At 53.6% G+C, this 26,873-nt stretch overlaps 1 protein-coding gene across 15 annotated transcripts; it reads left to right on the plus strand.

Annotated features, from left to right (window-relative positions):
- Positions 1-41: 41 nt before the first annotated feature.
- On the plus strand, positions 42-25,823 carry LOC138845405 (TBC1 domain family member 3B-like). 15 transcript variants are annotated; one of them, XM_070057973.1, is made up of 10 exons: positions 42-126; positions 2,108-2,177; positions 2,339-2,424; positions 3,682-3,721; positions 4,129-4,206; positions 4,630-4,737; positions 5,821-5,930; positions 7,616-7,664; positions 8,664-8,784; positions 10,611-25,816. In XM_070057973.1, the coding sequence occupies exons 6-10, from the start codon at positions 4,687-4,689 to the stop codon at positions 10,823-10,825; spliced, it is 546 nt and encodes a 181-aa protein (XP_069914074.1). In that variant the 5' UTR covers positions 42-126; positions 2,108-2,177; positions 2,339-2,424; positions 3,682-3,721; positions 4,129-4,206; positions 4,630-4,686; the 3' UTR covers positions 10,826-25,816. The 15 variants fall into 15 exon arrangements, 12 of the variants coding, with proteins under 12 accessions (XP_069914074.1, XP_069914075.1, XP_069914070.1 ...); XR_011382498.1 differs by lacking the exons at positions 42-126; positions 2,339-2,424; positions 4,630-4,737 and adding an exon at positions 136-1,523 and having other exon boundaries at positions 10,611-10,676; positions 11,280-11,379; positions 13,759-25,823; XM_070057974.1 differs by lacking the exon at positions 3,682-3,721.
- The last annotated feature ends 1,050 nt before the right edge of the window (positions 25,824-26,873 follow it).

Genomic DNA, 26,873 nt, shown 5'->3' on the forward strand with positions numbered 1-26,873 from the left:
TGAGGATGTGCACTCTGGGCTGTGAGGCGACCAGTGGCCAGTAGTGCATCTACTGCCCAATTGACCAGGTGTTGGTAGCATAGGCAGGAGGCACATTTGATAGAATCAAATGAATTCTCAATGGAGGTAAGTGGGACTTGCTCTTGGCTTGGGGAAGGTCATGCCCAGGTGGGTGGCACTAGTCTCCCATGCTGGGTTCCATGGGCGAAGTGGCTGTGCCTGTGTGTGAACACCACAGGAACAGAGCCCTTGGCCCTGGGACTCAGAGCGGTTTCAAGGAAGGGCTGGAGCAGTGCGTGGAGGGGTCTGGTCTGTGTGCTGAGGTTTTGTGCTGTGGGCAGGCAGGGCCCTAGCACGCAGGCTCACCTTGCGCTCCCTAAGCACCACTGTCAGAGGTGATCTCTGCAGCTGTGTAGCCACAGCTCTCAGCCATGCACGCAGGCCCATGGCTCACTTGAAACACAGGGGCAGCTCCAGAGTGCCCTGTAAGAAGTGGCGGCTGCCCGGCACCACAGCTCACTAGGCTAATCCTCCACCTAGCGGCGCCGGCACACCGGGTTCTAGTCCCAGTCGGGGCGCCGGATTCTGTCCCGGTTGCCCTTCTTCCAGGCCAGCTCTCTGCTATGGCCAGGGAGTGCAGTGGAGGATGGCCCAAGTGCTTGGGCCCTGCACCCCCTGGGAGACCAGGAGAAGCACCTGGCTCCTGCCTTCGGATCAGCGCGGTGTGCCAGCCACAGCGCGCCAGCCGTGGCGGCCATTGGAGAGTGAACCAATGGCAAAAAGAAAGACCTTTCTCTCTGTCTCTCTCTCTCTCACTGTCCACTCTGCCTGTCAAAAAAAAAAAAAAAAAAAAAAAAAGGAAGTGGCGGCTTATTCGCACACTCAGTCTTTCCCAGCACCTGCCCAGCCCCATGTCCCAGGACTCAGATGAGGCCCTGTGATGTCTCTTGAGGTTGATTGGAGGGGACAGCAGAGGTTGGCAGTGCTGGGGTGGTGCCTGTGGTAGGACAGGAAGCTTCACACCTGGGAGTCTCAGTTCAGGTCTTTGCAGGGGCAGCCTGGGAGTGTGGGGAAAGGTCTATGTGGGGCTCCCTATGCCATCTTGTGTTCAAATAAAGAGGACTTCACAGTGGTGCTATAATAAAATTGAAGAAGAAGGGAGGGGCAGGGGGTGCAGATTTCCTGGGACTTGGGAACGTTACAGCAGGTGACAGAGAGCCCTGACCCCATGGTTCTGGGGCAGTACTGCCAGAGTCCTGCCCTTTTCACCTGGGCCCTGTGGAGAACACAGGCCCCACTTCTGGTGACCTTTAATGAAGCCAGGGCTGAGGACCCTGACCCCTGCCACAGCAGAGCCACTTGGGATTGGCTGGCAGGCTTCTGTGATGTCACAGTCACTGAGATGCGCACTCTGGGCTGTGAGGCGACCAGTGGCCAGTAGTGTGTCTACTGCTCAACTGACCAGGTGTTGGTAGCGTAGGCAGGAGACACATTTGACAGAATCGAATGGATTTTCGACAGAGGTGAGTGGGACTTGCTCTCTGCATGAGCTATGGTGTGGGGAAGGTCATGCCCAGGTGGGTGGCACTGGTCTCCCACGCTGGGTTCCATGAATGATGTGGCTAAGCTCTCAGTGGGCCCCTGTGTGCAGAGTGTGTATACAGTCATCTCATTCCTCCCTCTCTGCTGGGCATCAGTGTCAAATGGGCCTTGGTGTGAGTATGAGTCTGGACACGGGTTCAAGACTAGATGTTGGGTCAACTGGTATCAGGTGGGGCAGGGAGGCTGGCTCTGAGAGCCCCAGAGATGTGGGAGCTGGGAGCATCCAGGGAGACCCTTAGACTTGGTCTCCCTGGAGGACACATGGGTGCCAGGCTGGGGGAGGATCATCCTTTCCAAGGGCAGGAGAGGCAAGGTGGGGGCTGTCCTTCCCCAACCATTCTTAGTTCCTGTGCTCTGGATCAGTCATCCTCCTGGGATGCAGCCATCAGGTGCCCACCCACCTGGCTATGTGGCGGTACTCCCTCTGACCAGGGGGACAGCCCTCAGGGCAGCAGTTCCCATGGTTTCCCCTATGCTGGCTCACATGTGTGTGTGTGTCTTATAGATGGGATATGAACACCCTGAGGTCCCGGAGGGCCCAGGAGCGAGCAGTGATCATCATGAAATATGAGCAGGTATGGGCCAGGGTGCTGGGAGAGGGGGTGGGGCCCTGCCTCAAGTACTGTGCCTGTGAGAGCCAGATGCCGCCTCCCTGGGGACACAGAGCAGGGCGGGCAGCTCAGCTCCCCCAGTGGCTGAGACCCGGGCTTCTCATATGGGTCCCTCTCGGCTGCAGGGACGCTGAGGAGTGGCACTGTTGGAGACTGAAGAAGAGGACGATGAGGGAGGCTGCCTCGTCCCAGAAAGGCTTGGGTTCCTGCAGTGAGTCCTCCACACCTCAGCTCACCCCAGGGCAGGGACTGGGGTCAGAAACCCCAACATGAGGTGGCACACCTGTCCCCAGGCCCCAACCTTGACCCCAGCTGTGGTCATAGGCAGGCACTGGTCAGCATTTGGCCAGAGCCAAGTGACCCTGTGACTCAGGACTGCAGGCAGGGACAGAGCTGGATGTGGGGCAAGCACTGGACACTCTTACTCTGAGGCCTCTGTTTTTGTTAATTAGAGGGGGTGGCTTGAGGGTCCCCATGCTCCCAGGCAACAAAGCCTGGCCATCAACATTCCAGAGCTGTGTCCATGGGGTTGGGGCACAAGCCTAGCAGCTGGCAGTTGTCCAGGAGGTGCCTGGGTCTAGGGGCCAGGCTCAAGGCTTATGAAGACCTAGTCTGAAGGATGGCCAGGGATGTAGTCTCTCTGGCTCTGAACCTGCTTGTGGGCTCCCACAGTACAGACTGCAGGGAGGCTGCAGCTGAGGGCCCTGCCCCCGGGTCTGTGCTGGGAGATTGGGGCCTGGGAGCAGGAGTCAGACTTGGAAGCTGTTCCCACAAATGTCAGGGAGAGAGGCCCCATGGTTGGAGGGTGGGCTCTGGTGACCTAGAGGGATGGAGCCATCTCAGGCCATCTCTGGCATGACTCAGCAGCCCACCTTAGCATGGGGATAGGGGTCTTCTGCCTCCATGTTGTGCCAGAACCTGGAGAAAAAGCAGGAGCCAAGTGGTGGAGAGATGGCCACAGTCCGGGCTGACAGAGGAGGGGTGAGGTGGGGTGCATGCACCTCAGGTGGCCAGTGCACAGTGGGGGAGGGTATGTGGTGGGGGACCCTGAGGAGTGTGGTGGTCTCAGGTGCCTCGAGCTCCAGGTGCACATTCACAACACTGAGCATCTCTCAGGCAGGCCACCTGGACTCAGTTCCAAGGTGACATCCTGGGAGAGCTGATGTGGGGATATAGCTGCCTCACCCCTGGGCAGCCTGGCCCTGCTCAGGACAGCAACCCCCCAGCCGCTGTGGGGGTGCTGCCACACACCCAGAAAGGTGGACCTCTGACAGGCCTGGAGCCCCCCACTGGCAGCAAGGGCCCCTGCCTGGCCTTGGGCTCCCTTTGCTCATGGTCACCAGCCCCTCCCTTCCTGTCTCAGTCCCCTGGGATGAGAGGATGAAGCTGGTCCTTCCCTGGCCCACTAGGGAGGTAGAGGTGCCTATTGTGGTCCGGTCCTCACCTCTCCACCTCCCTTGCTTTCCAGTGAGCAGAAATTGCCCCAAGACAGCACCCTAGGGGCAAAGGTAAGGACAAGTCCTTGGCCATGGGCCAGTCATCTGGAAGCAAAGCTGGGTGGAGGGGGCACATGGGGCTGGGCAGTGATTAGTGGGAACACCATAAGGTCCTGCGATGAGTTACTTACATGGCACCTGCTGACATCTTCACACACTCACCTGTCCCAGAACTGAGCCATAGCTGACTCATTGGCATGGTTGGGAGTGACATGGCTGGAGCTCAGGGGCTCTGTCTTTACAACAGGGCAGCTCGGGTCAGAGGCCAGGCCACTGACACTCCCCCAGACAGATCTGGGGCTCACGGTCTGCCTTTTCTGGCTCCTTCCATTTGAGCACCCACAGAGCTCCTGAGCTGCATCTGAGGGCCATTCTCAGAGCCCGAAGCTGGGCTCAGGTCATCCTGTCTCATTTTCCAGTGTAAACAGGAGATGCGCAGAATCCAGAAATGGATAAAAATGATGAAGAACCACAGAAAATACTGCGGCAGCGAGAAGGTACCGTGGCAATGAGGACCCCTCAGGAACACTGAGAGCTGAGTTGGGGTTTGAGCAGTGCCCATTCCTGTGCCAGGCACTGCCTGCCTCTCAGATGCCCAGGGGCAACTGTCCAACCCCTAGGGACATAGGTCATCTGCACCCCTTCCCATACACACAGGACACTGTCCTGGTAGAAAATCTGAAGTCACTGCTGAAGACAATCCTGGATGCAGGGCAGGTGTGGTTCCAGGTGCCCTGTAGGGGGCAGTCAGTGCACAGCAGAGCCAGTGCCCCTGAGCCCTTGGCCCTCCAGTCACTGTGGGTCATAAGGCCCCCATCTGGGCAGATCCTCCCCTGGCTTCTCCCTCCTGCTGTCTCACCCTATGCTCCCTCCCTGAGTGGCCATGTTCACCACTCACCAGAGCCTCCTCTCTCCTATAGTTTCAGCAGAGAATTTACTAAGGCATCCCTGCGCAGGTGCATGGGAAGGTGTGGGCCATGATGCTGGAGGTGGACAAAAAGAAGGCCCAGAATCCAGGCAAATATGTGGTATGGCTCTGCACTCAGCCCAAGGGGGCCTGAGCTGCTCAGGCCTGGTCAGGAGCCTGTCTCCATGGTGCACTGTCCCTCACTGAGCCCTTGGGAGCCTCCTCCCCATCCTGCCTTCCTCTCCCTAGATCCTAGTCAGTGCCTCCTCCACATCTCCTCAGACCCAGCTGGGACTGGACAGATGTGTTTTGTGCCAGAGGCTTTAACCTGCTCTCTGCTGAGCTCACTTGGGCAGCTTGGGATAAGGCCAGAACAGAGGAATTGCTGGTCCATGAATAGCGAGGTCTACCAGTGTGAGATCACAATGGTGTGAGGTAGGGAGCCCCACAGGCTCTGTGCTAACAGGGCCTGCCCTTCACTGGCCCTGCCTTCACATGGACTTGCAGCCCCTGGCATTGCCCTTGCCTGCAGTGGCTGGTCCAATGGTCAGACAGCTCTCAATGCTTCTGGGAAAGGAGGGAGCAAGGACTGGTGTGAACAGAGGGCTGGCAACTGCAGCTGGCTTTCATGTCCCCAGATGCCATCAGGGAGAAGGGCCCAGCTGTGTGGCCCACCCTGCCTCTCCCAAGTCTGCAGTTTGGGGCTGCCCTGGGAGCTGGGCCTGAAACAGTCATTGCCCAGACTCAGCTCCAAGCCAAGGGTGGCTTCCAACATCTGGATGGAGATGGGCCCCTCCAGCAGGGGGCAGCATGGAGGAGTGGTCAGGCTGTGGCTGACTTCTGGAGGGCCTGAGATGCCAGTGAGGAGGATTGGAAGCCTGGCTGGGGTCAGATCGAGTCTGTGCTGAGAGCTGAGGGCAGGCAGGGGTAGTGCACAGGGACCTTTCAGAGCCCCTGGCTGATGCTGACCATCAGGGTCTCAGTGGCCCCCTCAGCAGGGATGCTGGCCACTGGGGTGATGTGGATGCTGAGGCAAGTAGGGAGTCCATGACCCTCCTTCAACGTGGGACCCAGAAAGGAATGAGCTCCCTGCAGGGAACTCTCCCTGTCAGCCAGAAGAGCTGACGTGGACTTGAAGTCCTTGTGTGGCAATGGGGCTTTTGCAGTTCTTGAGGCTGTCCCCCTCCTTGTCCCTGCTCTGCAGGAGATGAAAGAGCAGGCCAGACTGGGTGCCAGTCACTTCCATCACATCGACTCCACCATCACATGGACTTTCAGAAACCACCTGATCTTCCAGGAACGTTACAGAATGAAGTGAGGCCTCTGGGCTGGGGAGGACCTGGGGGTGGGAGGAGCAAGGGTCCTGGGGCACATGGGGTGCCTAGGGAAGACTTAGGTGCAAACCTAAAATAGTTCATTTAGCACAGAAAACAAAATTGCCTTTTAGATATTATATAAACTTTTTTATATTATATAAACTTTCTCAAAGACACTGTAGAGAGAATGAAATGAAAAGAAACACAAGGGGAGACAGTATTAGCAATCTACCTAATAAAGGTATTATTTCCAGAATATTCAAGGAGCCCTTCACCTCAGTAACAAGGAAGCAGAGGACAGCCGCCCAGTACCTCAGGGACACAGACTCAGGAGGGCCCCTTCATAACGGCACACACAATTCACCTCCTCAACGATGAACACATGCTTAGCACCTAAACCACAATGGGACACCAGTGCACAGTTGTGAGAATGGGGGAACTAAAACCACTGAGAGGCCGATGCCATGGCTCACTAGGCTAATCCTCCGCCTTGCGGCACCAGCACACCGGGTTCTAGTCCCGGTCGGGGCTCCAGATTCTTTCCCGGTTGCCCCTCTTCCAGGCCAGCTCTCTGCTATGGCCCAGGAGTGCACTGGAGGATGGCCCAAGTGCTTGGGCCCTGCACCCCATGGGAGACCAGGAGAAGCACCTGGCTCCTGCCTTCAGATCAGCACAGTGCGCCGGCCACAGTGCGCCAGCCGTGGCGGCCATTGGAGGGTGAACCAATGGCAAAAGGAAGACCTTTCTCTCTGTCTCTCTCTCTCACTATCCACTCTGGCTGTCAAAAACAAAACAAAACAAAACAAAAAAACGACTGAGGACGCTGGGTGCTGGGGACAATGTGAGGTGAGTGCCACTCTGGTTCATTGCCAGGAACAGAGCACAGAAGCCCAGGCCCTCGGCAGCACCCAGGGCCATTTCTCACAATGAGAAACACACACCTTCCACACGAACCCCCAGCACACACGCACATGTACACAACCACCAGAACAGCTGAGTGCACAGAAAACACACAAGATTCACAGTTGTGTTCACAGTCACTGGACACAGGAGTAGCCTGCATGATGCTCAGTGGGGAAACGGATAAGCAACCCGTGTCACAGCTGAATCCGAGAACGGGATTCAGTGAGAGGCAGGATGAGGCTCGGCCCTGGGCTGACCTGGATGCATCTCAGGTGCATTCTGCTAAGAGAGGAAGCATCCCTCAAAGGCTACACATGCTATGATCCACTCACAGGACATCTGCAAGAGGCCAAACCCTGGAACACACAATAGGGCAGTGGTGGCCATGGGCTGGGGGAGGTGGAGAGTTTGGCCACAGAGGGCTCATGGGGAATACATAGGCGACAGGAGCTGCCCCCTTCCAGGCTGAACGTGCATGGGAGGCTGACTCTCCATGGCTTAGACCCATGGGACTGCATCTCCCACAGTGGAACGCTCACCTGTGCAATGAACACCCACCTGGGGAAACAAAACTGCACGTGACTGCACCCTGAGAGGTGTGCGTGTCCCTGCAGGCAGTGTTCACCCACACAGTGGACAACACGCAGGTGCCCTGACCACATCACTGCTCACGAGCAGAGTGTCACAGGCCCTGCGTGTGGCTGTCAGGCTCTGTTAGGCAGAGCCACACTGAGAGCCTCGGTAGCACAGGACGCACAGCCTCTGTCCTCTCTCTTCCAGCCAACACGCCTTATTCCAAGTGCTCATGGAGTATTCCGTATACAATCCCGTGAGTATTCTGGGATCATATCGCAGGTACTATCCCGGCAGTCCCTGCAGGGCACCCCTGGTCACAGAGATCCCAGGCTGGGTTGAGGGGGCCTCTCTCATCCACAACTCCAAGACAGAGGGGTAGGGGCCAAGCTCCAGGCCTCCTTGGCCCCAACCTCAAGTTCTGGGAGGAGAAAGGCAGCCTTCTCCTGGGCTGGCCTCCAGAGCCCAGGAGTTTGGCAGTGTTGGGTTGCCCCTCCCAGGACTAGCATTCCACACGGGGGTGGGGGGCGAAGGCAGGGCAGATAAGGTGTATGACTTTGCTCATCAAAGTTGAGTCTGGGTCCCACTGATGCCATTATACCCACCAGACATGTAGTTGGACCCATGGGCCTGAATCCCACTCCACACAGCACTACTGCCACAACCACCCACTCAGACCTTTCCCATGAGTGGAGCAGGTGCAGGGATCCATGGGTGACCCAGCAAGGCCTGGACATCCCCATCCCCCTGACCTGCCACTGGCCAACCCTGCCTGGTGCCCTGGTTCCCAGGGGGCCTGGCACTCAGGAAGCCCAGGCCTGCACCCATGACAGAGGCACACCTGTTCTGGTCCTGGTAGCACTTCCTGGCTTACTTCTTCCTCATGTGAGAAAGGGCCACTAGGTCACCTGCAGAGCTCAGGGGTCCAGAAACTTCCATGGGCATGGATCTGGATTCCCACAGCAACCTGGCCCATCCTGACATCTTGGGGGTAACAGGTGTCCAGACTTCAGGTCTCTCCCCTGTGCTGCCTAAGCTCAGGCCCTGCAGGATTCCCTCCAGGAACTTGGAGAACTTCTATGGGCTCCAATTCTTGGGCTGCTGACACCAAATGGCGGGATTCAGGCACAGGGGCTCCCTCCCCAATCTTCCTAGACCCTTCAGTGGGTGACACTGATCTCCCTGAGAGGTGGGTCATCCCAGGATATTATTCTTGCCAAGGGAGGTCTCCTAAAGGTTTTCTGGGATCTTGCAGGAGGTGGGATACAGCCAGGGCCTGAGCCATGTTGTGGGGCTCTTACTCGTGTTCATGCCTGAGGAAGACTTTTTATGGGCCCTGGTCCAGCTCATGGAAAACAGCAAGCACACAATGCATGGTAGGTGGATGGCGTGTGGGGCCCAGAGCATGCAAGTCCATGCAAGGCCCTCAATGGCTCCTGAATGTGCAGGACAATGTCCCGGTGGGGGGGGCTCCCTGTAAGCCAGGGCTGGCAGAGGAATCCTAGACTGAGCCAGCCCCCTTCTTTTACCACCTTCCAAAGGCTCTGCAGCTTCACCATGGCCATCCTGGGTGTGGGAACCTTCAGAACAAGGGATCCTGTCCTTGTCCAGTGACTCAGGTTGTTTCTGGCTCTTCTGCCTCACACATCTCTACACAGCCTCTCTTTTTTTTTAACTTTTTTTTAAACTTTTATTTAATGAATATAGGTTTCCAAAGTACAGCTTATGGACTACATTGGCTCCCCCCCCCCATGACTTCCCTCCCACCTGCAACCCTCCCCTTTCCCGCTCTTTCTCCCCTTCCATTCATATCAAGATTTTTTCAATTTTCTATATATACAGATCAGTTTAGTATACATTAAGTAAAGATTTCAACAGTTTGCACCCACATAGAAACACAAAGTGAAAAATACTATTTGAGTACTCGTTATAGCATTAAATCTCAATGTACAGCACATTAAGGACAGAGATCCTACATGAGGAGTAAGTGCACTGACTCCTGTTGTTGACTTTACAAATTGACACTCCTGTCTATGGCATCAGTAATCACCCTAGTCTCTTGTCATGAGTTTCCAAGGCTATGGAAGCCTTTTGAGTTCTCTGACTCTTATCTTATTTAGACAAGGTCATAGTCAAAGTGGAAGTTCTCTCCTCCCTTCAGAGAAAGGCACCTCCTTCTTTGAAGACCTGTTCTTTCCACTGGGATCTCACTCACGGAGATCTTTCATTTAGGTTTGTTTTTTTTTTTTTTTTTTTTTTTTTTTTTTTTTTTTTTTTTTTTTTTTTGCCAGAGTGTCTTGGCTTTCCATGCCTGAAATACTCTCATGGGCTTTTCAGCTGGATCCGAATGCCTTTAGGGCTTATTCTGAGGCCAGAGTGCTGTTTAGGACATCTGCCATTCTATGAGTCTGCTACACAGCCTCTCAAGCACAGAGCCACACCCAGGGAACTTGCAGAAGGCAGCATCCCCTGTAGGGTCACTCCCTCATCACTCCTGAGTCTTGGAATGGTCAGGAGACACCCAGTTTGACAGCACTCACCCCAGCAGTATCCAGGGGGCAGCCTGGCCTGGGCTACACACAGTCACCCACCTGCACCCACCTCCCAAGCAGGTCCTCTGCCCTGGCCACATTCGTTCCCACCTGCCCCTGATGCTCAGTGCTCAGAAACACCCCACCCAGCCTTCCTAGGAGGAAGCTCTACCATGGGGGTGTGGCTGATACTAAGGTTTCTACAAACCAAACACCCCAAAACTGGAGCAATTCCAGCAACACCTGAGAGATATTGTGCATCGCGTGCTCCCCTCCCTGGAGAAACACCTGGTAAGTAAAGCATCTCCTTTCTCCTCTCGGGGGCTCTGTGCTCAGGGAGGGGAGGACAGAGAGGGGTCCTGACTGCTTCCTGAGCCAGGGGAGGCCACATCCTCACCAAGACTTTCCTTGGTTACTGGGGTCTGTGGGAGCTTGGGTATTGGTGTGTTTTCCAGCACTTGGTCCCCCAGAGTTTGCGTAGATTGAAGGGAGATGCTGTCCCCAGGGCAGAGTGGACTGAGGGACCTGTGTCCCTTCAGGAACCTGCATGGCTGGGAGAGGGGATGCACCTGCTGCTGGGCTTCCTGCACCCAGGGGCTCTGCCACAGGGCTCAGATTAGAGGGAGTCAGGCCTGGGCCCTGGGCCCTGAGCCCCCTCTGCCTCTTCTTAGGAGAAGGAAGGTGTGTGCCTGGAGGACTACACCACGCACTGGTACATCCAGTGCTTCCTGGATGGGGTAAGTGCCCCGGGGACCCCTTCCCAGGGAAGCTCCTCTCCCAGTGCCTGGCTCTTCTGTCCTGGTGGCCTGTGACCCTGAGCTCCACCAGCCCCAGCAGACACAGGAGGGAGCCTGCTGTGCAGACCAGGCAGGCCCTGCCCTGCTAATGGTGGTCCAAGCTGAGGCTGAGCCTCAGGGACAGCAAGGAGGGAACAGATCCCACCAGGACCCATCCTGAGAGCCTGGCAAAGGCCAGTGGCAAGAGATCCATAGACCCCCAGTGGCACAGGGCTGACCCCTCCCCCAGGTCCCTGGGCTGTCTGGCATCTCCAGGGTGGCTTCCAAAGTGTGCAGACCCCCAGGGTCCAGGACAGGACATGGTCATCCTCTCTGGGTCTGGTTCCCTGAGTGAGTGGGGATGTGGCTGTGAGGCATGGCCTCATCTCCCAATGAAATGAGTCCCCCACCCTCACCTTCCCTCCCAGGAGGAGCTCTGGCCTTCTTGTGTGATGCAGCCTCCTAGAGTCTCCCTCTGTCCTAGGATAGTGACACTGCACACCCACCCCATGGGCCCTGCTGAGGCCCTGATGGGCGGGGTCCTCCAATGCCTCTGTCCTCCAGGTGCCATTCCCCCTGGCTCTGAGGATGTGGGACATCTATATCCTTGAGGGCAAGCATGTGCTCACCACCATGGCGTACGTGGCCCTCAAGATCCATTGCAGTGAGTTCTCAGGGCCCATAGAAGCCTGGGTGCAAGGGACGGAGGAGCTGGGGGTCCCCCTGCCTGTCCCTCGGGTGATGCTGAAGCAGGCCTGGGCAATGAGTGAGGATGTGGTCATCAGGCAGCTGTGGGCCTCCATGCGTGAGCTGGGGAAGCTCCAGTGCCTCCTGCCTCCCAAAGGTGAGTCTAGCACACGGCCCCTCCCATTCTCCCTTGGGGGAATCAATAGTGGGAGTGCCAGGCCCTGGCAGCCGACAGGACCTCACCTCTTCCTCATCCTCTTTGTCCTCCCTGGGCTCAGCAGTTCTGCTTTCAGAAGCTCTGACAGCATGGTCTGGCAGGGCCTTGGGCAGCTTCCCTGAATCCTCCTGCAGGGTAGGGACAGGGTGACAGCTCTCCCACCATGACTCTGGGACCGGGCTGTGGAGCTGTCCTCAGGGCTCTGTTTGTGGCTCTGGCTCCTTGGCTGACCTCCACTGTGAGGTGGAGTCGAAGCCCTGCCTTGAGCTACGCTGCCCAGGTCTGGAGCAGGTGCCCTGGCTCAGTGACCCCAGGAGCCCAGAGCACAGTTGGACCCCCACTCCAGCAAGATGAGAAGCAGCCCTGCCTACCCAGGGGGCCTCTCCCCAACTGACCCCACACAGGCCCCTGACCCTTTGACCACAGCTGTCTGCACAGAGGACCCTAATAGGACAGGGGTGGGTGGGGCTCCCACCTACATGTGGGCAGGGCTAGAGGGAGGTGGGCCTGTGGGAGACCCTGCACAGTGACAGCCAAAGCCAGCCAATACTGGGTCCCTTTCAGCCATCTAAGGACCCCTGGAAGGCCCAGGTGCCCCGAGCCCAGTTATGGGGGCTGAGTGCACTCCTGTGAGCAGGGGTGGGCACAGAGGCAGGTGCTGGGGGCCCCCACGGCAGAACCCAAGTGCGGTTGAGTGTGGGCTCTGCAGTCCTAGCCTCGGGCCAGCATAAGTCATTGGGACCCAGAGCATTGCTGGCCTTTGGGCTCTGGTGGGGAGAGGTCCCCGTGCTCATCCCCTGCTGCTGCTGTCATCAATGACCTGAGTGCTTGGGGCCCCATGCAGAGCAGAGATGGGTCTGTCCCAGCTCTACAGGCTGGCAGTGGGGGCCCAGGTGCAAAGCTGTTCAGGCACTGGGGTGGCCCCATTGTGCTTCCAGGTGCTGCCTCCCCTGGGTGCTTGTGGGACAGAAGCAGCGACAGCCCAGTCTCACCAGGAAAGGGAGAGTGGCCCAGGGTCAGAAGACACAGGGCACCCCTGCCACCTTTTTATTTATTTATTTTTTTTGACAGGCAGAGTGGAGAGTGAGAGAGAGAGACAGAGAGAAAGGTTTTCCTTTTGCCGTTGGTTCACCCTCCAATGGCCGCCGCGGCTGGCGCGCTGCGGCCGGCGCACCGTGCTGATCTGATGGCAGGAGCCAGGAGCCAGGTGCTTTTCCTGGTCTCCCATGGGGTGCAGGGCCCAAGCACCTGGGCCATCCTCCACTGCACTCCCTGGCCACAGCAGAGAGCTGGCCTGGAAGAGAAGCAACCGGGACAGAATCCGGCACCCTGACCGGGACTAGAACCTGGTGTGCCGGTGCCGCAAGGCAGAGGATTAGCCTAGTGAGCCACGGCGCCGGCCCCTGCCACCTCTTTAGAAACTGCCTTCCCTGTCCCCGAGGGCCTGAACCAGATTCCATGTCTGCCCCACAGCCCCAGCTCTCACTCCCATCATCTTAGGCTCAGTTCCTTTCCAGCCATTTAGGAGGAACTCAGATGTGGGTAACTCAGCCAATGCACTGTTAGGACCCAGGAGGTCAGGTGGGGTAGGTGGCAGGGTCCTGAGTTGGTGCCTCGGTCCCCAGAGATGAGAGAGTGAGGTGGGGTGGGCAAGGCCAACCACCCCGTGTGGCTGTACAGAAGCAGCCGGAGCTGTCCCAGGGCTCCCCTGGCCCAGGCTGCACACACCCTCCCCTCTGGGGCCAGCAGCCTGGAAGAGTCCTCAGCATCACCCGTGGCCCTGAGTGTGTTATTTAAAGCCTTGTGCCTCAGTTCCCTCAAATGGAAGTGTTACTAACCAGACCAAATACACATGGTTATGAAAAGAAGTCAACAGTTGTTTCTAAAGGCCAGTGCTGTGTGGTATATTAGGTAAAGCCATTGGCTGCTACATCAGCATCCCATATGGGCCCCGGTTCAAGTCCCAGCTGCTCCACTTCCCATCCAGCTCTCTACTCTGGCCTGGGAAAGCAGTAGAAGGTGGTCCAAGTGCTTTGGGTCCCTGCACCCACATAGCAGACCTAGAATCAGCCCAGGATCAGCCGAGGTCTGGCTGTTGGGGCATCTGTTAATTCTGATTTCCACAAATTTTTTGAATAGCTTTGTATAAAAAAGGAGAGGTATTATGAAGAACTGGTTCCCAAGAAACGTGAGGCTAAGAAGTCCCTCCATCTGCAGTCTGCACGCTGAAGTCACAGGAAAGCCAGCTGTTGTAACTGAATCTGAGTCCAAGGCCTGTGAAGCACAGCAGCCAGTGGTGTTAATTCCAGGCCAAGGGCAGGAGAAAGAGAGGTTAGATGTCCCAACTCAACAATGAGGCAGAAGAAAGGGGGCAAAGTCCTTTCTCAGCGTTTTGCTCTGTTTGGGCCATCAATGGGTTAGGAGATGCCCACTCACCCTGGGGAGGGATCCTACATCACTGAGCCCCTTGACTCACAAACTCATCCAGAAACACTCTCGTAACACACCTACACATCGTGGTTTCTTTTGTTTTGTTTTTAAAATTTATTTGTTTATTTGAAAGGCAGAGTTACACAGAGAGGAAGAGACAGAGAGACAGAGATCTTCCATTCACTGGTTCACTCCCCAAATGGCTGCACCATCCAGGCCTGGGCCAAGCTGAAGCCAGGAGCCAGGAGCTTCTTCCAGGTCACCCACATGGGTGGCAAGGCCCCAAGTACTTGGGCTATCTTCTGCCACTTTTCCAGGCCATCAGCAGGGAGCTGGATCAGGAGTAGCAGAAATGCACATTGGCACTCACATGGGATGTCGGCATAGCAGACGGTGGCCTCATGCACTATACCGCAACACCAGCCCCTAGACATCATGTTTATCGGGGTACCCCATGTCCCAGTCACAGCTCCTCAGCACAGATGTTACTATTGGAACACACTCCCAGGCTGCAATCCCAGCATGGCTCAAGAAGACAGTAATTGGTTTCTTCTAATCACAAACAGTTTGTAATCAAACTATATATAAATATAACTATGTGTAGAAAAAAATGTAAGAAAAATTCTATAAAATGTTAGGCTTTCAGTATTAGGCATTTTTTTATTTTTCTTATTAAGGTTACCAAAAATACCCACTACACTATATGTATTAAAATTTAAGGGGCCAGAGCTGTGGCTCAGTGGGTTAACGCCCTGGTCTGAAGCACTGGCATCCCATATGGGTGCCGGTTCTAGTCTCACTGCTCCACTTCATAGCTCTCTGCTTTGGCCTGGGAAAGCTGTAGAAGATGGCCCAAGTCCTTGGGCCCCTGCACCCATGTGGGAGGCCCGGAAGAGGCTCCTTACTCCTGGCTTCAGGTCGGCACAGCTCCGGCCATTGTGGCCGATTGGGGAGTGAACCATTGAATGGAAGACCTCTCTCTTTCTCTGCCTCTCCTCTCTCTGCATAACTCTGACTTTCAAATAAATAAGTCTTTAAAATATATATATAATTTAAAACATACATAATCTACACTTAAGCACTTCCAATTCAATAAATCTAAATGTTTAAAAATTAGTTACTACAAAGTTATTGATTCCAGCATGGTTTATAATAATGAAAAATAACCTAAAATGACTATCAGTAGTAGACTAGTTAAATAAATCATAGTATATTAGAATATGTTACAGACATTAAAAAGAATGCAACATAGCTTTTTTTGTGCTAATACATGGAAAGTGCTATAATTTACATTGATATAAAAAGTTTCAAAATGATGTACGTAATATTCTACCTTTTTGTAAAATGTACAGTGTGTGTACATTATATATGTGTTCACATGTGTGTTGTGGCTTATATGTATGTACAACACTCTGGAGTATAACAAACAGGCAAATACTCTGACCGCAGGGCACCCTGACCCAGCAGAAGGGCAGGAAGCAGTCTTAACCATCACCATATGTCATGCTGTTCATTTTGAATGTTGTGCCTTAAGCTGACAGTACCTATATAACAATAAGTATTTTGTAAAGACATATGCAGGACCTAAATAATGAAAATTATATAATTCTACCTTCCTGGTGAAAATCAAAGAAATGATGGGGCAGGTTAAACTGCCACTTGGATGCCCACATCCCACATCAGAATGCTTGGGATCAGGTCCTACCTCAGCTTCTGATCCAGTTTCTCACTAATGTGCACCCTTAGAAGACAGCAGATGACTGTCTCAAGTACTTAAGTTCTTGCCACCCATGTGGGAGATCCAGAGTTCTTGGCTCTTCTTGACTTTGTCCTAACCCAGCCCTAGATGTTGCAGGCATCTGGGGAAGTGAACCAGTGGGTGGAAGTTCTCTCTCTCACTTGCTCACTCTTGTTTGCTACGTCTTTCAAATAAGTAAAGATAATTTTTAAAAAAGCAAAACTATAGAGTCATAAAATATTTGTCCATAGAAATGACAAAGTCCTTTTTTTGTGTTTTTATAAGATAAACAGTCTGCACTCATATTCACAAAGTGACAGAGAAGGGCAGTCTTGTGTGCTGCTGGTGGTAGGTAATCACTCTCAACACTGGCAAAGAAATTAACTCATGGTTCTGGATGAGCAGCCCACTTCTAGAAACCTATCCTAAGGAATTAACTAAATTCAGAGCAAAGATTTATGTATGAATGTTAAATTCATATGACTAAATAATGTAGAGCCATTAAAGTAATGTTTTTGAAATATATATATTATATATATAACAAAATGGATATCGTGCTTCTGGACTTTTTTCACAGCAGTAATACTTTCTTAAGTTTATTAAGCATATTTTTCAAGATGAAAGCAATACTTGAACATTTGAAATAATGGATATTATAGGAGGAACCTCAGGAGATAACATGAAATAAATGAATAGTATTCAAAGCTATGGGTGCATCTCCATCCTGGTTTCTCATATATTTTAATGCAAGGGTCGTTTTGCTTGTGTCATGACACTAGGAGATTTTATCCATTCCTTTAGCCTCCCTAGTCCCTTCCAAATCTGCAGCAGGTGGGAATCATAGCAGAGTGAAGAATCATAAGCTTATTCTATTAATAGAGACACTGGAGTGGGCTCTGCCTCTTGTCAAGTCTAATGCTAAAAAGGATACCCGGCTGGTGCCGTGGCTCAATAGGCTAATCCTCTGCCTTGCAGCGCAAGCACACCAGGTTCTAGTCCCGGTTGGGGTGCTGGATTCCATCCTGGTTGCCCCTCTTCCAGGCCAGCTCTCTGCTATGGTCTGGGAGTGCAGTGGAGGATGGCCCAAGTCCTTGGGCCCTGCACCTGCATTGGAGACCAGAAAAAGCACCTGGTTCCTGGCTTCAGATCAGCGTGATGCACCAGCTGCAGCATGCTGGCTGCGGCAGCCATTGGAGGGTGAACCAATGGCAAAAGGAAGACCTTTCTCTCTGTCTCTCTCACTATCCACTCTGTCAAAAAAAAAAAAAAAAAAAAAGACACCCGTGGTCCCCGGCACAGCTCTGCCCTCTCAGCACCTTCCAGGACTGTGGGGCTGAGAGCCTGGGAACCACACTTCCAGGACTCCCCTGCCTGCAGGACTTGTTTGAGATGCAGCTACTACGAGGTTGCAATGACAGCTGGAAGGTAGAAGCAGGGGAGGAGCTTCAATCCCTTTCCATGGCAGCCACAGGTGTCAGCAATTGGCAGATACGGGGCTATGCCAGCAGCTTCTGGGGTTCATCCCAGCTACCACTCATGTACCCACTGCCAGCTGCTGAGACAGTCTCCGATCTCCTGGAGAGCAGCTCTCTGAGCCTGCCCAGAGCCCCTGGAAGTCAGCAGCACCTCCTGAGCCCAGCCTCCTGCCCAGCTCTTCCTCCTAGTTTCCTGAATCCACTCCTTTCTGATTAAAACTCCTGTCCCTAACTCCTGGCTGATGAGCCTTCCAAATCCAGGCCTCTGGTGTCTCACCAGAAAAAGACAAGTGGGATGGGACCAGCATTGCAGCACAGTGGGTTAAGCCTCAGCCTGTGGATGCCAGCATCCCATATGAGCGTTGGTCTGAGTCCCAGCTGCTCCATTTCCAATCCAGCTCCCTGCTAATGAACCTGAGAAGGCAGCAGATGTGGCCCAAGTGCTTGGGCCCCTGTTGCCACGTGGGAGACCTGAATGGAGTTCCCATCTCCTGCTTCAGCCTGGCCCAGCTGGCCATTTGGGGAGTGAACCAATGGATGAAAGATCTCTTCCTGTCTCCCTATCTCTCTCTGTCACTCTGATTTTCATATGAATGAAATAGGTTTTAGAGAGAGAAGGAAGAGGCAGACTCCTCCCTGGATTCCCAGGAGGGCCAGGCCCAGCCACCAGGCTGGAATCCTGGGGCTCTGAGTGTGGAGTCTAATCAGCTCCAACTTATGAGCCTCCAGTGGTAGCAACACCTTGCTGAGCAATGGTGTTCATGTCTGGAGTCTAGCTCTTAATCTGTGTGCTTCAAGGGTGTTCCTCATGGCTGAAATTCAAATGTAAAACATTTATTTTGCTATTTTACAAACACATGAATTATTTAAGCACCATAGGGCCATATCTACAACTAGACAAAAGACTCCCTTTCATTTCTTCCAGAAGCTTCCTCCCCACTGTGCCAGGGAGAGAACAGGGCAGCAAAGATGGCTGGGTCATGATGTGCCACAAGCACCATCAATGCCACCTTCAGTTCCTCATGAACAGCCATGAGGGGCTTCACCTGTCCCAGAGCTACTGGGCATTGTGCCCTCTGCACCACATGGAGCTTAGAGTAGACTGAGACCCAGGGAGGCTGGCATCTCTGATGAGATGTGTAGTCTCTAGCATGTGTCTGGACAGGAGACATACTTTGTTAGTTACAATCCTTCTACTGCCTTCTGCGAAAAGTATACTCCCAAAGACTCCACTGTTAATGGAGAAGGATATGGCATGTGGGGACCCAGGATTGCAGAAACCAGATAATTCTGGTTTCTTAAGACCACATAGGAGAAAAGGAGATGGAGCAGGATGGAAAGAAGAAAGGCGAGGCCATCCTGGTAAGGGAGGAGGCTTTGAGGGTATTAAGAAGAGGGCCCAGGGGGAGGAGAGAAATGCAGGTGCAGATACCCACAAATCAAAGTCCTGTGTTGAGGGTGTAGCCCCATCTGCCTTTCCCCTGAAAGTCTTTATTAAAATCGAGACTCATTGATAATGAGCAGGCCTTGTGCATTGTGCTTATGAATGAATGAACAAATGAAGACTGTTGTACAGAGTTGGATTTTCTCTTTAGGATGTCTGTCTGCTTGGAGACTGTCCCACTGTCTTCAGAATGACAGTTTTGAAAACTGTGTAAGTGCCCACATGCTGACATGCTGTAATTCACTTATTCACTGTAATTTGACTGTTCCTTCTGCTTTTCTGTCTGAGGCCATGTCCCCAGGGAACACCTTCGATCACATGGCCTTTTTCTGCACACATACTGATGAATACCTTTCCCAAGGCACAGGTGTCAGCCTATGTTGACTTAGCCATGGTTGGAGAATCAGAACTAGACAGGGAGCTCTGAGGAGGTAGGTTTGGGCCCTGTTCCAATCAACAGAGCTCACAGCAGCTCGGCAGCTCATGCACTGACCACTGGTGCATACATTTTCTCAGGTCACCCTGGCTGCATCTAGTGCTGCATCTTGAAACTATGGAAATGAATCCAAGAAATTTATGATGTGAAGCAGGAGGCACCCCTGTAAACAAGGGGTAAAAAACCAGTAAGATGAGAGAAAATGCTTGTGAGCATTTAAAAGAGACAAGCATCATCTAGCCCAACCTGGAATGAAGACCACAGATGATATCATATTCGTCTGGGTTCCACAGAGAAATGGAGCAAATAGGATACACATGGCTGTGTACACGCACACACACACACACACACACACACACTACACAGAATTAACACATGTGACTGCAGAGTCTAAGAAATCCCAAGCCAGGGACCCAGCAGAAGCAGTGGTATAGTTCCAGTGAGTCCACTGAGAAGACCCAGCTCCAAGCTCAAAGATACGCAGAGAGAGAGAGAGAGAGAGAGAGGGAGGGAGAGAGAGAGAGAGAAGGAGAGAGAGAGAGGGAGGGGGGGAGAGCAGCCAGCTCTAGAGGAAAGCCATTGACACACCCACTGCCTGCCTCTCTGTGTCTGAGAACCAGATGAGCTCTACTCAGGAAGCAGGACTCCCCTCTGGAGTGATGCTCACTCCCTGCAGTCAGGTGCATTCCAAAGCTCCTGTTTCAAACCAGATAAAATCCTGAGGGTGCCTGATTTGGGCCATGGCCCCCCCACCCTGCCCATATCACTGAACAAATAATGAGCCTGCCTTATCTTCTGTTTGCTTTCCAAGGCACTGAGAAGTCACAGAATTCCCTTTACTGAGAAAATTTCAAATCCATTTGTAAATACTGGTTGGGTTCCTAAATGGTCCTTGAGAGCTGATGCACAATTAAAGGCTGTTTAGATTCCACTGAAGCATGACGTTTCCCAGGCAGGCAAGAGGGATGCAATGGGAGGTGCATGTTTACAGATCTTATTCGGGTCCTCAAGGTTTCTGGAAGCATCTGCCAGACCTCGGCATGAATCAGGAAGCTGCAGGAGGAAGGCAGGCCAGGGGTTGAGGAGTTCCCCCCAGAGTGGGAAGAAAGGAAGCCTTGCTCCAGCTCATCCTTGTCCCCATGGCTTTTTGGGGAGGCCAAAGCCCCAGCGATCTGGGCAGGCTGAGCCCTACTGCCGTGGGACTCTCGGATGTCTCGGTGGAGTAAGTCCCTGGGACATCTAGGCTGTCCTCCTGTCCAGTCATCACCACAAAGGAGACCTCCCTGGGCGGCTCAGTGACCTTGACACTGCTGGTTCACTCCTGTAGGTCCCTCCTCTGTCCTTTCCCTGCCACTTCAGTGGGGCTCCTTTGGCAAAACAACCAGGAGGAACCTGTCTCATGCCCAGCTTGGCCTCTTCCGGGGTTCACTAACAACTCCAGTCTTGCCTCTCCACCCACACCCCATCAACAAAAGGACTGCTTTGTGCAGTGGATCCTTGGGCTGCTGTGAATGGACACCAGATGGGAGTGGAGGAAGTTAACAGATGCTCGCAGGTGAACAGAGGAAGAGGAGGTGAAGGCTTGCAGTGAGGGTGGAGGGAGTCGACAAGCAGGAAGTGATGAGTTCGGTGATGAGTCAAGCCAAGGCAGCTGGCTCTCAGGTTGAGAATATAAAACTCTGTATGGTTTTCTCCAGGAGCTGCAGGGAGGGCAAAAAAAGGCCAATTTGAACAGCATCTCCAGAGACCATGCCCCCTCCGTGGGCTTGCAGAAACACAAGCAAAGAATGCAGATTGGGCTGTGCACGACACTGTGCCCCTTTCTCCACAATATTGCTTTGGGGATAAACGTAGGGTAGTTCCATACAAGTTACAAAAATCATCACAGATATCCACTCAGAGGTGTAGGGACTATGTCCTTTCTGCCCTTATTGCCCAGCCATTTCTGTGGCCAGGCTGGCTCTGGGCTTGCTGGCCACCTGCTGTCACTCTCCCACATGCAGCTCCATCCTGCTCCTGCACCTTCCATTGGTTCTCTGTCCCAGCCTCTGGTGGAGAGAAACACAGGTTCCCACACAATGATGGCCCCTTTAGAAATTTTTCAAATTTATTTGAGAGGCAAACCATCAGAGAAAGACAGACAGATGAGAGCTACTGACTACTGACTGACTCCCCAAATGCCCACAGTGGCCAGGGCTTGACCGAGGCCAGAGCCAGGAGCCTGGAGCTCAGTCCAGATCTCCCATGTGACTGACAGGGGCCCAACCACTTGAGTCCCCACTGTCGCCTCCCAAGGCGTGGGTTGGCAGGAAGCTGGAGGCAGGATGCAGAGTTGGGAATCAAACCCAGGCTCTCAAAGTGGGATGTGGGCAACTTCACCGCCAAGCCAAACATCAAACTCTAAACTCATCTTTTAATTCCATTTCCCCATGAATGTTTTGAAGTATTCCCAACAGCAAGTTCTTCCCATTCTGTTATCCCCAAGAAAAAACCATGTGTGACTGTGACCCCTCTAGTGAGATCTGTCTTCTCTCCTCACCTAAACTCTGACAGTGTGGTGTAAGCCATTCTGTGAACATGCCTTAGCCTCCCACACCCACCTGCCCTGCCTGCTCTCCACCCAGAGCCCCAGCAGAGGGCTGGATGAACTTCCTCTCCTCTTCCACATGTGGCACCGGTGGCCGGTCTTGGTTTCCTGGCTCCCCACCAGCCTGTGAGCACCTTGAAGGCAGAGCCACGTCTCGGTCTTCTCTGCAGGCCCTGCCCCTTCCCAGCCCCGGGCCGTCTCCGGAGCGAATGTCAGTGGCACTGAACTGAACTGACTGGCGGAGTTGGCCACTGTGCGGCTCATTCTCAGAACTCTCCCCCTCTGGCCCACATCAAACCTCCCTCCAGCTGCCTCTTCAAAGGCAGAAGCTTCCTTCCAGATGAAAGTCCCTGAGCCACTGTCGCAAGCTCTGTTCCTCTCTCTCAGCACACAACTTTCCACTTCCCTCGCACGGGCCCCTAAATGGGAGTCCTCTTCTGGTTTTAAATAAACTGAAAGTCTCCTGACACCCAAAGTCATCTGGAACGACCTTTGTGTGATAGAAAGGACCTTGGTGGGTGTAGGGAGACTCGAGCGACAGCTGACAGCTGCTGCTGCTGTCCTGTTCGGTCTGGTTTGGGGTGGGGGCCAGGCTGTCTTGCCAGGGCCCCCTCCTCATTTTCCCAGGGCCACACCAGCATGGAGAAATTCAGTCTCAGGCCCCATCTCTGTCCTATGTGTCAAGGACATTCTTGGTTTAGGGTTTTCCTCCTTGGGACAAGCAGGTGACACAGCGGCCTGGGTGCCAGAGGCTCATGGGGGAGTGAACCAGGCATATGGAGCAGGATGAGGATGAGCCCAGCACAGAGAGGCTCAGAAGGGCCACCAGGGCCTGGGGTTCTGGCTCCCCACTGCCCCCCAGTGCCCCTGACTCTTGGATCCCTCCTAGCCCAGGCTCCCCTCACTCAAACTCCCCCACCCCTCACCACCCCTCCACCTGCTCTTCTCAAACAAATGCTTTCACTCTGCTCAGATACAAAGGACCCCAAAGCCAGAAGAGATGCAGCAATGAGAAGTTGCTGCCTCCCCAGCCCTCCAGGGCACCCAGTCTCTGCACAGTGAGCCTGGCACACTCAGCTCTCCCCGCAAGACTGACCTGCACTCTCCCAGACGTGGTCAATCATGGAGACAGATGGAGGCCTGGCTGGCTCCGTGCTCTCCCCCTGCCTCTCCCCCTCCTCCCCTCCTTGGAGCTCAGGAAGGGAGGGGCACTTGCTCAGGTTGTGAACAACCAGCAACAGCCAGTCTGTGGCCCTAACAGGAGCAGGAAAGACCTGAGTCTCAGAAATCAACAACTGTTCTGCTCCCAACAACAGAGCACATGGTCTCTCTATGGGACATACAGAACAATTCCCTCCACACTGTTCCAGATCAGAACATCCCCCATGCACAGCCATCACTCCCACCCCCAAGAGGACAGGCTCAGAGGTGCCACACGGGATGGAAAGCATGTACCATGCACCCAGAAACTCACACACACACATACATAGTGCACACAAATCCCCAGGCAATGCAGACTCAAGTCAGCATCCACACACTGGGGCCACCCCCACCCCCAGCCTCAGACCCACAGATGGTCAGGGCCAGACCCAGGTCATGTGATGCCCAGACTTCTGCAGGCACATGGAAGCCCTGAGAGGCCTGCAGCCCCTGCAGCCACCGGGAGATGTGCACCACTGCCTCCACCCCTCCCCACCCCAGTGCAGAAGGCAGTGCGAGGATTCCTAGGAGGGAAGTCCCGTGTGGCCCAAGGATGAACTCTGTGGCCCTCAGCAGAGTGGTGGATGGGGAGAAATGGACGCTGAAGGTGGGTGAGCAGAGGATCTGGCACTGCCCTAGAAGAGAGAATCAGAGGCGCATCTGCAACAAGGTGGGTTCTGGGTGCATGTTGTAGGTCAGATGGAACCAATGGCTCAGTGGCTGCTTCAAAGCATCCAGAAGGGAAGTGAGCTGGGTGGCACTTGGGACTGTGTCTGGGGCCTCGGGCATCACTCACTGGGAGGGGTTGCAACAGGGAAGGGGGTGCAGGGTGCCAGAATGGCCCTATTGGTTATGCAAACTGGGGACTCAAATTACCCTGAGCACTAGTTCCTGGGGATACACAGTCTCCAGCCAAGATAGGGGGGCTGCAGCCCATGGCCTGAACCCCAGCAGGTTCTCAGAGTCCCTTCCCAGGCACCTGGCCCTCAGAGGAAAACACAGAGGCCAGAGGCCAGAAGAGCAGGGAGCCCCCTGGAGGCCAGAGGAGCTAAGACCCCCTGAGGGTGGCCTCAGCTGTTCCTGCCCCACCCCAGTTCTACAGACCCCAGCTGTCAGGACTACCTTGAATCAAAATGGTCTCACCCCACAACCCTGGACCTCCCTTCAGAACCAGCCCTCTCTGGAATCAGAAGAGCCCTTCTGAAGCCGATGTCAGCCTGTTCCTCAGCACTCCCCACCCATCCACCACCTCTGCTTTGGACCAGAGCCGGGTATGACAGCATCCTACCCCTGCAATGGCCTCTACCCTCAAAAGTGCGGTCACTTTACTTGCCTAGTGGCTTCTCAGCAGGGACTGAGCCATTCCCAGAAGCCCCTGGACAGCACAGACACAAACATAGTCTCAGGCAATGCTCTCCTGGGCAGGCGCTTCACCAAGGCTGAAGGGCAGCCTAGCAAAAGCTAAACTGGCAGCAGGTAGCATTTCCAGCATGCAGTCTCTCCCATGAAGGCAGAGAAGGAACTCCTTCCCTCAGCGGCCCAACTTCCGGGAGCCAGGGGTGACTCCAGCAGAAACCACGACCTCGTGCAGAGGACATGCTGGAGAAGCCCCCAGGGCCCTGGTGCACTGGATTCTTCCTGGGAGAACCTCATTCCTCTCTGTTCATGTCTCCCAATCCACCTCCTGCCCCCAAATCCCCTCCACCAGGAGTGCACATCGTCCCCAGCACATGGGGACTGAAGGGGACAGCGTCCATGGAGCTGCTGGGAACTGCACGTCCGCACCTGTATCCAGGCATCAGTAGGGGAAGCTGCCATGTTCTTGCCTGATCCCTCCTACCTAGACCACTCTGGCCATTGAGACACTTCCCTGGAACTAGGGTCTTAGAAGCCCATTCACTTTTAGTGGCTGAGATTGCAGGCAGAAAGCTCAGGCACTGTCCATGTCCATTGTGGAGAACAGAGCCAAAGAAAGGAACACAGGGAGCTGGTGCCCAGGGAAGAACAGGAACCAGAGGTGGGCCCGAGGGTTCCTGAGGCCACTACAGCCAAGCCTCTCCAGGGATCCTTCCAATACAGCCCTGTCTTGCATAAGCAGGCTCCAGCCTGGTTCTTCCCTCAAAACCCAGAGGATGTGGGTGCATAGGGCAGGGGGCAGGGGTGAAACAAAGCTGAGGTCAAGCGTGTGAAGCTCTCAAATGCCACCCAGAGCTCAGCCGCTCCCCCCACCAAGGCGTCAGTGTTGCTGAGCCAACCACCCATACATGTAGCATTGCAGGAGATGGACAGCAGAAGCAGGTGCAGCCAGGGACATGGGCCACAAGGTCAGCAGAGCTGGCTGGGACAGCTGCCTGGGGTACAGGGAAGAGGGAACAGAGAGTCAGGCAGGGGGTGGAGAATTAACAAGGGAAGAGATTAGAGCATTTTAAGGAAAACCTCATTTTCAACCATGCTCCCCGAGTAAAGGGGGCTGGTGGATCAATGGAGGTGACATCGGCAGTGCAGACTGAGGCTGGTGATTCGGGAGCTCTGACCAGACAGCACTGTCTCTGCAGGAAAAACCAAGACGGAACTGGAAAGATCAGTGCTGACTCCGCATTTGTCTCCACCATGAGATGCCGTGTCCAATATTGCCATGATAATTCAGCTGATGGAAATAAAATGATTCCATCTCTTGACAACAGGTTTATGACTCTTCTATTTTAAAAACAAGAAAAATGTGAGTTTTTTCCTTACCAGCCACAATAACTTAAATGAGTAACATTCTTTTCAGTGCATATATGTATCGTGTTTTTCTCTTTTTGAATAGCTGATACATATATATGACTGTCTTAGAAAACAGAGCATAGAGGGGCGGGTGGTAAACAGTGAATCTTCCCCTCCCCCACTGTGCATTTAAAGCATTGATACTGGGGTTGGCATCCGGCACCATGGCTAGGACGCCACTTGGGATACCCGCATCCCAGATCAAAACATCTGGGTCTGAGTCCCAGCTCCATTCTCAATTCTAGCTTCTTGGAAGCCAGCAGGCAATGGCTCCACTAGTTGGGAGACCTGGCTTGAGTTCTGGGATCTTGGTTTTCAGCTAGGACCATCCCTGGGTGCTATGGGCATTGAGGATAGGATAAGATTGATCTCTCTCTCTCTCCCTCTGCATTTCAGTAAAATTTAAAATAAAAAAGTGGGGTCTACATGGCATAGCAATTTAAGCCACCACCTGTGAGCTAGCAGATAAATCTCTCTATCCCTAACTCTGCCTTTCAAATAAATAAATATATCTTTTTAAAAAAAGTGAAAATAAAAATTTGAAGCCAGTCTCCAGTTTCTTGCTGCTCCCTCCAGAGGTGGCTGTAGATGCACAGTGACCTGGTTGTGCAGCCCTCCTTCTGTGTACACTGCAGCACTCCTTGCTTTTCCACTTAATATGGCATGAGAGTGTTTTCTCTCTGTGTGGGTAGACTGCCTCTCATTTTTAAATGATTCCATGGGGGCCAGCACTGTGGCTCAGTAAGCTAAGCTTCCACCTGAGGAGCTGGCATCTCATATGGTTCAAGTGCTGACTACTCCACTTCTGATCCAGCTCTCTGCTATGGCCTGGGAAAGCAGTAGAAGATGGCCCAAGACCTTGGGCCCTTGCACCCACATGGGAGACTGGGAAGAAGCTCCTGGTTCCTGGCTTTGGATCAGCACAGTTCCAACTGTTTCGACCATGCAGTGAACCAACAGATGGAAGACCTTTCTTTCTCTGTCTCTCCCTCTCTATAACTCTGCCTCCAAATAAGTAAATCTTTAAAAAATAAAAGAAGTGACTCTGGTATTTCTGTGTATTATTTTCTTTACTGTATTTTACTTGATAAGATCCCAATGGATGAACTTTTACATAGCTTGCATTCTTTTACTAGAGTAATCAGAGCTGTAGTAAATGATGTTATGCTTTTCATGGG

The sequence above is a fragment of the Oryctolagus cuniculus genome, chromosome 15, assembly GCF_964237555.1.
Source record: "Oryctolagus cuniculus chromosome 15, mOryCun1.1, whole genome shotgun sequence".
In the NCBI taxonomy this organism is placed as follows: Eukaryota; Metazoa; Chordata; class Mammalia; order Lagomorpha; family Leporidae; genus Oryctolagus; species Oryctolagus cuniculus.